The sequence below is a fragment of the Tamandua tetradactyla genome, chromosome 17, assembly GCF_023851605.1.
Source record: "Tamandua tetradactyla isolate mTamTet1 chromosome 17, mTamTet1.pri, whole genome shotgun sequence".
Classification (NCBI taxonomy): domain Eukaryota; kingdom Metazoa; phylum Chordata; class Mammalia; order Pilosa; family Myrmecophagidae; genus Tamandua; species Tamandua tetradactyla.
The window spans coordinates 59,139,347-59,151,955 of NC_135343.1; the positions used below are offsets into that span (position 1 = coordinate 59,139,347).

A 12,609-nucleotide genomic window follows, 5' to 3' on the forward strand; every position below is an offset into this window, starting at 1 on the left:
TCAAATAGCAGCCGGTCTTCCCGCGTATCCCCGCAATCTCCTCTGGGGGCCCCCCGACCCGCGCTTGTCCGGGAGAGCAGCCACAGAGCCCTGCTTCCGGGCCCCCGCTTCCTTTCACGCCGTTCTCAGGCCCTCCCCAGGAAATCCGCCATCTGAGGTGCTGGGGTGCCGAGGAGAGCCCTGCCCTTCCTACGAATCTAAGACAAGAATGAGGAGACTGCCGACTGTCTGTCTTGCTTTCCCACTCTCGAGGCTGGCCGAAGGGGGGCAGGGCACAGGAGGAAGGCGGCAGCGGAAGGGCGTGTCTACCACACAACCCTTCTCTCACTACCGCGGGTTTACGCGGGAACGCCGGCCGCCCACCCTACTCGGGTCGCTCCGGAGCGCACAAGCGACCAGCCCAGAGCCCCAGTGTCAAAGACAGGAAGGGCCCCGCCCAAGGAACTGCGCATGCGCGGAGGGGCCAGCCTGCCGAAACCCCGCCTCCTTCCGGGTGATTGATCCGGCGCGCAAGGGAATCTCAGAAGGCTTCGTGATGGAGGCGGCCGCAGTACGTTAGCTCCGGTGTCAGAGAGCATCGAGTCATCCCAGTCCCACTCCTTCCTACCCATTATCCTGCCGCGTCCACATTGGGAGAAGTATACAAAATGACTAATGTATGCCCTTTTTTTGTTGTCTAAGAATTCAAGAACCAAGTATTAGTCCAATCACAAAATGATTGCCGCTTGCTCTGAAGCCGAGATAAAGATGTTGCGTTCCTTTTCAAACTTGTTTAAATTTTCAGTTTTGTTTTCTCATATCATTCCTAAAATGAGCTTTTAATAATTAGGCGGCCCTGTTAGGTGTAGTTTCAAGGCTAAGAACGTTTTCCCATCTCGTAGGATGTGGCTCAGGACTGTGGAGGCCCCCAGAGACCCACACTCTCCTTCCTGGGCCCAGGCCTTCATTCATTCTGTAAGCATATGCTGAGAGCCTAGTAGGTGCCACGCATTGTTCAACATACTGGGAAAACATCAAGGTGAAGCCAGTCTGCACTCAGGTACCCTCGGGAAGTAGGACCACTCTTGCCAATACTTCCCAATACCCCAGATCTCTCTCCCACCCCCAAGAAAACACCTCCTTGTCTCAGAAAATAGTAGGTGTTTCCGCTTCCATACCTTTACACACCGCTGCCTATCACTCCCCCAAAGCACCTTTCTATCTCTTCCCCCCAGCCATCTCCCTACTCTTCATATATTGCAGAACCAAAACTAGCTCTTGAGAGATTAATGGGGGACCTTTGGGAAGCAGGGAGTGGGGGACTTAGATAAAGGGAACAGGAAACTGTGAGGTAAAAATATAAGGAATTCATCTGCACCAGGTTGGATAGTGTCTTCCCAAAATTCATGCCCACCCAGAACCGTGAATGTAGCCTTATTTGGAAGGAGGGTATTTGCGGATGTGATCAAGTTAAGATGAGGTGAAGCTGGATTGGAGTAGAACCTAAATCCAGTATAATGCGTGTCCTTATGAGGTGTCCACCACCATCACCATTACCTCCACCACCGTCACCACCTCTACTACCACCACCACCATCATCGCCACCTCCATCACCGTCACCATCACATCATCCATGCCACATCTGCTTCCCTGATTCCTTCATGCTCAGTGGAGGCACAGTTTTTTACAGTTATCAGGCAGTTGATGGGTTTCAAGGAGCCCAGCCTCAGGAATGAGTCTTGATTAGTGTAAGCCTAAGATCTGGGGAAAAATGTGGAAATATTAAACTTCCCCATCTGGGGGATTCCTGATATTCTTGCAAGTAGTGGGAACAACCAATTCAATAGGCTGAGACCTCGATCTCGGGGCTCGTGCCCATGAAATTTATTCCTGCAAAGGAAAAGCTAAACCTACTTATGATTATGCCAAAGAGTCACCTCCAGAGAACCTCTTTGGTTGTTAAGATGTGGCCTTTCTCTCTAAGCCAATTCAGCAGGTGAACTCACTGCTCTCCCCCCTATGTGAGACATGACTCCCAGGGGTATAAATCTCCCTGACAATGTGGAACAGGACTCTCAGGGATGAGCCAGGATCCAGCATCATGAGATTGAGAAAGCCTTATTGACCAAAAGGGGGAAAAGAGAAATGAGACAAAATAAAGTTCCAGTAGTTGCGAGATTTCAAATAGAGTCAATAGCTTATCCTGGAGATTATTCTTATGCAGTATGTAGATATCCCTTTTTAGTTTATGGTGTATTGGAGTGGCTGGAGGAAAGTACCTAAAACTGTTGAACTGTATTCCAGTAGCCTTGATTCTTGAAGAAGATTGTATAACTATGTAACTTTTACAATGTGACTTGATGATTGTGAAAACCTTGTGTCTGATGCTCCCTTCATCCAGGGTATGGACAAATGAGTAAAAAAAAAAAACATTAAGGACAAAAAATGAATAAATAATAGGGGAGTATAAGGGATAAAAAATGGGTAGATTGCAATACTAGTGATCAATAAGAGGGAGAGGTAAAGGGTATTGGATGTATGGATTTTTCTTTTTTCTTTTTATTTCTTTTTCTGGAGTGATGCAAATGTTCTAAAATTTATCATGATGATGAATACACAAGCATGTGATGATACTGTGAGCCACTAATTATATACTTTGGTGGGTGAAGATATCTTAATAAATATATATATATATATTTAAAAGATATATATATATATATATCGAGAGAGAGAAAGAGAGATTATAGGAATTGCCTCATGTGACAATGGGAATTGGCATGTCCAAATTCTGTAGGACAGGCCACAAGTTAGAAATTCCAGCGAGAATGATGATGAATTCCCCAGGAAAAGCTATCTGGCTGAAGTAGAAATTGAAATTCCTTCTTGTTGCTAAACTCCTCAATTCTCCTTTCAGGCCTCCAATTGACTCGATGAGACTTTTCTCATTGCTGAAGGCAATCTCCTTTGTTGGTTGTAGTTATAATCAGCCTTAGATGCAACCAATTGATTAGTAGTTTAAATCCAGGAAATACCCTCACAGTAACCTTTAACCAAATAACTGAACACCATCATCCAGCCAAGTTAACACATTGCAATACAATATTTTATAAATCATCTTTCTTTCACCTTTATATTCCAGTTAGAGGGTTGTATTTTTTTTTATTTTCTGTATTTTTTTTTGTATGTGTATGGGTGGGTTATATTATCTTTTATTTTTATTTCAGGAAAGAGAGGCATTATAAAATAGTTTATGTAAAAGATGTTATTCTAAAGTGTCAAGAAATAGTGATCCAAAACAATCATGGCAATTCCATTCCCCTTGCCAGTGATCAATTTAAGAATAGGTATGGGTTTTAATTTCCTTGGCTTGCTCAAGCAAATGCCATTAAATGGATCGGGTTAAACAATGGGAATTTATTTTGAGTCCAAAAGAAAGTCCAAATCAAGGTATCAACAAGGCGATGCTTTCTCCCCAAAGACTGGGGAGTTTTGGGGCTGGCTACCAGTAATACTTGGTCCTTAGTTTGTTACATGGCAGTGCACACAGCAGAGTCTCATTGTCTCTCCCTTCTCTTCTGGGTTCTTTTGACTTTCCACTTCTGGCTGCTCCCACTCCGTCTGTATTTCATACATTCTTTTATAAAGGACTCCTGGTTGAGGGCCACACCTAACTCAAGTAGTCTTGTCAGAAGATTCTGCTTAAAATAGGTTCCACGCCCACAGGAATGGATTAGATTTAAGAACATCTTTTCTGGGCTACATACAGCCCCAAACCACCTCATTTAGGGTGAGATTCTGGACGAAAAGACCCAAAAGGAAGCCCTCTGGGGGGCTTCTGGGAAAACTGTATAGCTCTTCACAAAGAACAGAAGGAAAAGCGCAAATGTTTTGTGAAGCTGTTTCAAATGGACTGTTTTAGTCAACTTGAAAGCTTGAGAGGACAAATGCTGACATGGATGAAAAAATAAAGAGTCTGGGAACTTGGTGAGTTCTTGCGCTGCTGAGTTTTCCTCATTGCTGAACTTTCTTGTTATGTAAAATGATAAACTTTTCTTAGATTTAAGAAATCTGTGGTTGGGTTCTCTGTTACGTAGTCAAAAGCATTCTAACAGAGAGCTGGAATGGGAAGAATCTTAAGTGCAGACATACTGATTAGCAGGATATTGTGACATGTAGGATATTGTGACATTCCCTCCAGGCCAGAGGGAACAAAGACTTAAACTAGGGAAAACCTAGACATAGTGGTATTGTGTTAAACATTTAACAGTCCCCTCTCAGTTCAGGTTGGGGGGCTGATTTGCAGCATTTTGCCAATTTCAGTAGTGTAAATATTGCCAGTTTCAAGCTGCCAACGTTTAACAGTGAGCTTGCCTGGTTTCTGATCATTTAACAATTGGCTCTTGTGTGCTGATGTCAGCAGCCCCGGCAGGTCACCAAGAATAGGATAGGAAAACAACAAATATGAAAGATATTGCAGAGGGAGAATTAGTAAGATTTCAGTTTATATGGGCAATTAGAAAAGTTGTCATTTAAGAGACAAACATTTTTTGCTGGTACCTGACTTCTCTTCTCTGTTCTAAGTTCCAGAAGGGAAGACCAAAGCATCCTGTAACAGGGCATTTCCCAGGAAGATATTGGGAGTCACAGTTCTGCTTTGGAGAGCGATTGCATTGGTCTCATGTTCTTAAAATTAATCCATTCCCATGGGTGTGAACCCATTGTAAGTGGGACCATTTGATGAGGCTCCTTTATTTTAGGTGTGGCCCTCTTCAACCTGGATGGGTCTTAATCCTAATACTGGAGTCTTTTATAAGCAGAGTGAAATTCAGAGAGAAAGCACAGAAGGAACAGACAGAAGCCAAAGGTCAAGGGAACCTGGAAGAGAATGGGGAGGCCAGGAGAGGCCGCTATAGGCATTGCCATGTGACCAAGGAGCCCAAGACCAAGGGTGGCCGGCAGCCAACCCCAGAACACAAGTCTTTTGGAAGAAAGTATTGCCTTAATGATGCCTTGATTTGGACTTCTCTCAGCCTCAAAACCATGAACCCTTCAACTCCCATTATTTAAGCCAGCCCGCTGCATGACTTAAGCAGCCTGGAAAACTAAAACAATGGCCAACACATTGTATAGAGAGGCAATAAAGCAAAGCCATGTTTAAATTGCCGCCTCTGGCTCTGAACCCCAAAGCTCAAGACATCATGTAGATAGCAGAGCTTGTCAAAGAACACACATCATAGATCTTGGTTCAGACCAAACCCAGGAAGCTAACACCAGTGGGAATCTGAGTGGGAGAAGAGCAGGCTGAGTTGGCCAGAATCAACAAACTTGTTAGGCCCGGACACATTGTAGGAGCCATAGTAATTATTGATTCATTGCTTTCTTCATTCATTCAACCACAATTTATTAAACATCTACTAAATGCTGAGTCATGGGTGTTAGTTGCTCAGGAAAAGCAAAAATGAATTCCCCTATACCCCATTCTCTCACAGACTCAGATTAAGGACGGTTAGATAGGCCCTTGCAATTCTGTATACTGACTTAAAACTGAAAAGGAACAAGTTTATTTTTCACCTTCCCAGTGAAATTCAAAATACTGAGCCCTGAATGCTGAGACAGCCCTGTTGGCACAGCCCTGGCTTTTGTCAACATTTACCCTGAATTCCTGTAGCATTTGTGTCTGTTTCTATCACGTTAAATGGGTGTGGTTTGTAGGTGTAGATAAACTCAGGAGGGTTCGACCATGGGTTGGGAAATGGAAACCTTCGGCCCCTTGGATGACATTTAAAGTTTCCTAGCACCCAACCATAACTAAGAATTCTCTCTACATGGTGGAGAATCCTGTTATACCTGAGGGAGAGTCTTCTTAGCAAGACTTACTCCTGCATCAGCGCAGCACTAAGACCTCCCTCTGAAACCCTGGTGGCTAAAAGAAACAAATTATTCAAGTCACTATTTTGTCCAAATGTTCTCTCCTGCCAAGCTGTCCCTCCTTTTCTTCTCTGCTATGCAGATTATTTAATCTGGCTTGGTTTTAGAAAAGAATCAGTCAAGTGTACAATCCCTGCATCATGAGGATTCTTGGGTTTGTGACTAAAAACCCTATCCAGCCAGCCTTAAGCAAAAGGGACTTATTGATGAGGAGTCCAGGGAGTGGGCTTTGAGTCGAGGACGGCTGATGGAGGGAGTCAAATGATGTCACAGGAGCCTAGTTCCCTCACTGCATCTCTCAGCTCTGCTTCTTCTGAAGGCTTTGCTCCAGGCTGACGCTCCTGGCTGGGTAATTGTTTGCCTGCTGCAGTTCAAAGAATACATTTCTCCTGGGTGTAAACAGCAGAAAAGAAAGAACTTCTCCTCGTCCACTTCAAACAAAAATCCTGCATCTAACTTTCACCAGCCTAAATCAGGTCCTACGACGATCCCTGACCCACACGTGCTGGCCAGGTCAGTGAGGACAATGATGGGCTCAACCTAGGTGACACGCTGCCCCCGCAGTCAGGAATGGGTCAGCTCCACTAGAGTCAGAAGCCAGCAAATGGAGATGGAGCAGAATCTGCATGAAAATCAGGGATTCACGGGATGAGAGCAAATGTATGCTGAGCCTCCAAACCCATCAATGTCTACACAATTGTCTGCTCAATGGGTGTATGAAAGACCCATTAAGCACTTAACCCCTGGGACTGCATGGGCTATTCTGGGCTGGACCCTGGGGAAGGCAAACTTGGACTTGTGGAGGAGACCTAAACTTCTTTGTCATCAGAGCCCTCTTCTCAGTGTCCCTGCCAAAGACCAGGGCTGGGGCAAGAGTCCTGAGCTTAAAAACAGACAGACAGCCATACACTTACATCTATGATGCCTAGCTGTAAGTAAAAATTTAGGCAGAGTACCACAAGGAGATAAGACAAAGGGAAATCAAAGAATACTACTTAATTCTCTAATTTTTAAAATATGACTAAGGCCTGGAAGATAGATGCTTAATGATGAAAGGTGTTGCTAAGTACATCAAATGATAATTCCACTGATTATGTTTTTTCTTGACATTAAAAAAGAAAAAAACAATCAGGTTAAAGTTGGCATCACCTATTTTAGTCTTCCCCAAGCTGCCAGACTACAACACACCAGAGATGGATCGGCTTTTAATAAGGGGATTTATTTGTTAAAAATTTATAGTTCTTCGGAAGAAAGACAGCTGACTTTCACCTGAGGTTCACTGTTATGCGGGAAGGGACATGGCGATGAGTGCTGGGCTTCTCTCCTGGCTCCTGGGCTCCAGTGGCTTTCCCCTGGGCGATTTGTTTCTGCATCTCCAAATGCCTGGGCTGAGCTGCTGAGTTCTCTTCTGACCTCCCTCTTTTAAACCTCCAGCTAATTAAATTAAACCTCACTCATTGTGGAAGGCACTCCCCTTAGTTACTGCAAATATCTTAGATGAATGCCGTAGATGACTTTCGCATACTGCTGATTTAAAGCAGCAGAAACAGAACAACAGGGCATCATCACCTGGCCAAGTTGACAACTGAACCTAACTATCACGTTACCAATAATGGAACAAACCAACACCATGTGCCACCGATATGAAACACTATGATGAACTTGGCATCACAGCTGTGATATTGCTGAGGCATCACCAGACAAACCCAAATTGAAGGTCTTCACTCTCAAAAATGTCAAGATCACAAAAGACAAAAGGTGGAGGACAACATTGTTGTTGAGACTCAAAGGGAGTAAAGAGATGTGACACCCAATACACGGCTTGATTCAGCATTGATTCTACATTGGAGAAAAATAATTGCTGTAAAGGACAGTATTGGAAAATTTATGAAATGTGAATATGGATCTTATTTTAGACAAAAAACATTCTAATGATGTTAAATTTCCTGATTTGGAGGACTGTACTGTGGTTATGTAAGAAAATGTCCTGTTCTTGGGAGACATGCGCAGAAAGATTTGGGGACAAAGATCATGCTCTCTGCAACCTATTCTCAACTAGGTCAGCGAAATAAAAGCAATCCTTGTGTGTCTGTGTTTAGAGTAAGAAAAAGAAAACAAATACAGCCAAATTAATAGTGGATGAATCTAGGTGACAAGAACATGGGAGATCTTTGTACTACACTCACAACATTTCTGTAATGAAATGATTTCAAAACAAAAAGTTAAAAAATAAGAATCAGAATATATCACCACTCACAGAGACTGGCTCTTTTAAAAGGAGAGAGTAATATAACATGGGTATCATTCTCTGTATCAGACTCTGGGAAAGTCCAGGCATGAGGTCTAAACTGATTTAACCCATCCCCAAATCCTTTTATCTTGTGTCCCAATTTTTTGAAGAAATTAAAAAGTTAATAAAGTGGAAAACATTATATAAAATATTTACCTTCAGACTGCTCCATTAAAGCAAAGAGAAAACCAAACCACGAGTAGAATAATAGCTGCAATTCAGACAGTCTGGGCTGAAAGTCTTGGTAGTACTGGTGGGGGGACCCAGCAACACGGTTCAGGATCCAGAGAGGAGGCTGAACCCCCAAGGGTGTGTAAACAGGCCCCAGAACAGCGATAGCTGAACCCCTTCCTAGGAGCTGGCGCCTGTATTGGGGTTGGAGATTTGTTTTCTCACTTCCTCGCATGCCCCAGGACTCCAGCAGGCCTCATCTGCTCAGACCAGGCATCAGCCCATCCCATACCAGGCCCGGCCGGTATGAGGGAGCAATGAATGCAGAAATACCGCTCCCACCCTCACCATGCTGGGAGATGACCCTAGGAATTGAAGTTACAGGTTGAGGACGGTGGGGAAGAAAGCTGGAAGGAGCCTCCATCCTAAGCCTGCGACCTTGGAGCAGCTACCCCGGGCCTCAGCTGTCTTCTCCTTCCAGACTTCCTTAGGAATAAGGGAAACATGCTTCTGTGACCTCTAAGCCACTGGATTTTAGGAGATTTTTCATCATACAGCTGAGCCCGATTCTATGACGATACAAAAATTAAAGAAGACAGAGCTCTTTTAAGAAAAAGACCCGGCAAGGAAACATTTTTTAAAAGAAAGCATGCAAAAAAAGAAAAGAAAAAAAGCATGATTCAAGATGACAAAAAAAAGACTAAAGAGGTCAGTTTTGACCATATATAAAAGCGAGTTTTAAAAAAATCCTTTTAAAAGACTCTAAGTCTGGGTCAGAAGCATTTTCAACCATATTCTTTCTGGAGAGAGACATCTGCAACAGTTCTTCCATGAAAGGGATTAGAATGTTAACCAAAGTAAAATTCTAGGCAAAAAAAAACAGTAAACAGTTAAAGAGGGTTGTTTATATTGATAATCCATTATTTTAAAAGCAGCCATAAATCCTTATGCACTGAGTAATATCCCTCATACACACACACACACACACACACACACACACACACACACACACACGTTACCACTTAGAAGAGTGCCAGGTCCAGATGGTCACACAGATGATTTCTTTCAAAGCTGCAAGAAAGCAACGACTTCAACACCTCAAAACTTGTTTCAATAGCTAGAAAAGGACATATGCCTCCCAACTCATTTTACAAAGCCAAAACGATCCTGAAAACAGAATCTGCTGTAAATACTGCTGCAAAAGCCTAAATAAAACACTATTTTTTAAAATTTTATAAACCAAGAACTATACTACGATATACTATATTGTATTGTATTATTATATTGTACTATAATACAATAATACTACAGCATTGCCAATTAAGGTTTAGTCCAAGAATGCAAGCATATTTCAATGTTAGGAAATCTATCATCACTGTTCAACCTATTGTTTGGATGGTTAGAGTCAAAGTCAGATAATAACAAGTGTCAGAGCCCCAGGCGGCTGGTGGGAATGTGAAATGGTGCAGCCCTTCTGGAAAACAGTCTGGCAGTTCCTCAGATCCACTAAACCTCATTCCCATCTGACCAGCACTTCCATACCTGACCTAAGAGAAAAGAAAACATGTCTACAAAAAGCTTGTCCACAAAAAACTTGTCCACAAATATGTACAGCAGCATTATTTGTAATAGCCCAAAGGTAGAAACAACCCAAATGTCCATCAACAGACTAATTTATAATACATAATAAGACTATTAATTACACAATTAATATGCACTATAGAACATTCTATTTCTGTATCTGGAAGTCTGTATTTTCCAATTTCGGCGTAATGATCAATCCTATACCACGTATTCTTCCTCGAGGTGACCTTGCCACTCGTCCAAGAGGCCCTGACTCTGGGCTGGCCTTAACATTTTCTTGTAACCCACAGAATATGGCTGACGTACTGCTGCCTGACTTTGGAAGCTAGATCACAAAAGGCCACGGAGCTCCTGCCTGGTTGTCTTGGAAGGCTCACTCCAGAAGCCAGTGCTGTGGAAGAAGTCCACACTGGCTGCCATGCTGGAGGGGCCACGACTGGCTCTCCCATCCACGGTGCCCCGTCCCCAAGCCCCAGGTGAGTCCAGCCTTTCAGCTGCCCCTGCCAGGGAACCAGATATGTAGGCGAAGCCACCTTGAAACTTCTAGACCAGACCACCTATGAGCGGAGTACCACTGAGGAACCTCAAATGACACCCCAAAGAACAGAATTGCCCAGTTGAATCGGCTCAATTTCCCGATCAGGCACAATACATGAGATATAGCAAAATACTTGCTTTTAAGCCACTAAGTTTTGGGGTCGTTAGTTAAGCAGCAATATAACCAGAACAAAATATGTTTAGGAGTAAATGTAGCAAGAAAGGTACAGAAATTTCATGTAGAAAACTATCGAACTCTACCGGTGGAGATTGAATAAGAGTTAAATAATGAGAAGGATATGCCATGCTCTTGAATGTAAAGACTCAAAATTGTAAACAACAGTTATCTCCCAAATTGATTTATAAATTTAGTCCAATTTAAATAAGTCTCCAATGAGCTATCATTTGAAACTAACAAATTCATTACAGAAATATAAATGGCGGGAGGGGGGAGGCAGGGCAAGGGTGCAAACTTTAGGGGGAAAATATTCTTGCTGCTTCATCTCAAAACACTTTAAAACTCTAATCTTCAAAGTTTGGTACTGTTGCTGGAATAGCCAATTAAATGAACAGAATAGATTAGAATGCCTAGATATATATGAAACGTTAAATGTGTGTGTATGTATATATATGATAAAGATGATCTTTTAAATCAGTGTTGAAAAATTCAATTGTTCAAGAAATGGTACTGAGAGAATTAGTTAAGTGTTTAAAAAATGGATACTTTGCTCATATCAGACACTAAAGGAAATTCCAAATGTATTTTTTTTTTTTGGTTAACAAGATGTGTTAAGATTTGATATTAAAAATGAATCCAGGGCGGGCCACCGTGGCTCAGCAGACAAGAATGCTCGCCTGCCACGCCAGAGGACCCGGGTTCGATTCCTGGTGCCTGCCCATGTTAAAAAAAAAAAAACTGTTAAAAAAAATGAATCCATAGGGCGGGCCATGGTGGCTCAGCAGGCAGAGTACTCACCTGCCATGCTGGAGACCCGGGTTCGATTCCTGGTGCCTGCCCATGCAAAAAAAATATGAAGCCATAGATTCCAAACAGAGTCGAGAGGTTATCCTGGAGTTATTCTTATGCATTATATAGACATCCCTTTTTAGTTTAGAGTGTATTGAAGGGGCTAGAGGGAAGTACCTGAAACTGTAGAGCTTTGTTCCAGTAGCCTTGATTCTTGAAGATGATTGTACAATGATATAGCTTTCACAATGTGATTGTGTGATTGTGAAAACCTTGTGTCTGATGCTCCTTTTATCTATGGTATGGACAGATAAGTAAAAATATGGCTAAGAAAATTAACAAATAATAGGGGGAACAAAAGTTAAAATAAACTGAGTCGATTGAAATACTAGTGGTCAACAAAAAGGAGTTGTAAGGGGTATGGCATGTGAGAGTTTTCTTTTTTCTTGCTTTTGCTGCAGAGATGCAAACGTTCAAAAAAATGATCATGGTGATGAATACACAACTATGTGATGATATTGTGAGCCATCAATTGTACACCATGTCAAGAATGTTTGTATGTCAAGAATGTCTGTATGTCAGGAATGTTTGTATGTCAAGAATGTTGGCTCATTGTTTATAATAAAAATATTCTTAAAAAATGAAGCCATTGGCGGGCCGCGGTGGCTCAGCGGGCAAGAGTGCTTGCCTGCCATGCCGGAGGACCCCGGTTCGATTCCCGGCCCCAGCCCATGTAACAAACAAACAAACAAACAAAATATAATAAAACAAGAAAATGTTTAAAGATGTTTCCCTTTCTTCCTCCCTTCCTTCCTTCCCTCCTTCCTTCCTTCTCTGTCTTCCCTTCCTCCCTAAAAAAAAAAAAAAAAAAAAAAAATGAAGCCATAAAATAATCTAGAAAAATATATAAATGAATATTTTTCTAACCTTGGAGTGAGGGGGCATTTTTACCCAAATGCCAAGCCCAGAAGCCACTGCTCCAAGGCAGGCCACAACCCCACCTCCCACCCCCATTGGCTACCCTGGTCTTGGGAGAGACTCTGATAAGGAGAAGGATGGTTTCAGGAGTGCTAAGGAGAGACTTTGCCCCTACAGGAACCAGCTGGTTTACTTTGGGAAAATTAGGTAATTTTTCCAAGTCTCATTTTTCCCA

General features: G+C 42.6%; 1 protein-coding gene across 1 annotated transcript in view; it reads left to right on the forward strand.

The window, feature by feature from the left end:
• Window positions 1-502: 502 nt before the first annotated feature.
• KCMF1 (potassium channel modulatory factor 1) overlaps window positions 503-12,609 on the forward strand; it is a 191,692-nt gene continuing 179,585 nt past the window's right edge. Inside the window, exons 1-2 of the mRNA XM_077134757.1 lie at window positions 503-656; window positions 10,243-10,428. Coding sequence (XP_076990872.1) covers window positions 10,371-10,428 — 58 coding nt within the window. The 5' untranslated portion in view covers window positions 503-656; window positions 10,243-10,370. The remainder of the gene's footprint in view (window positions 657-10,242; window positions 10,429-12,609) is intronic.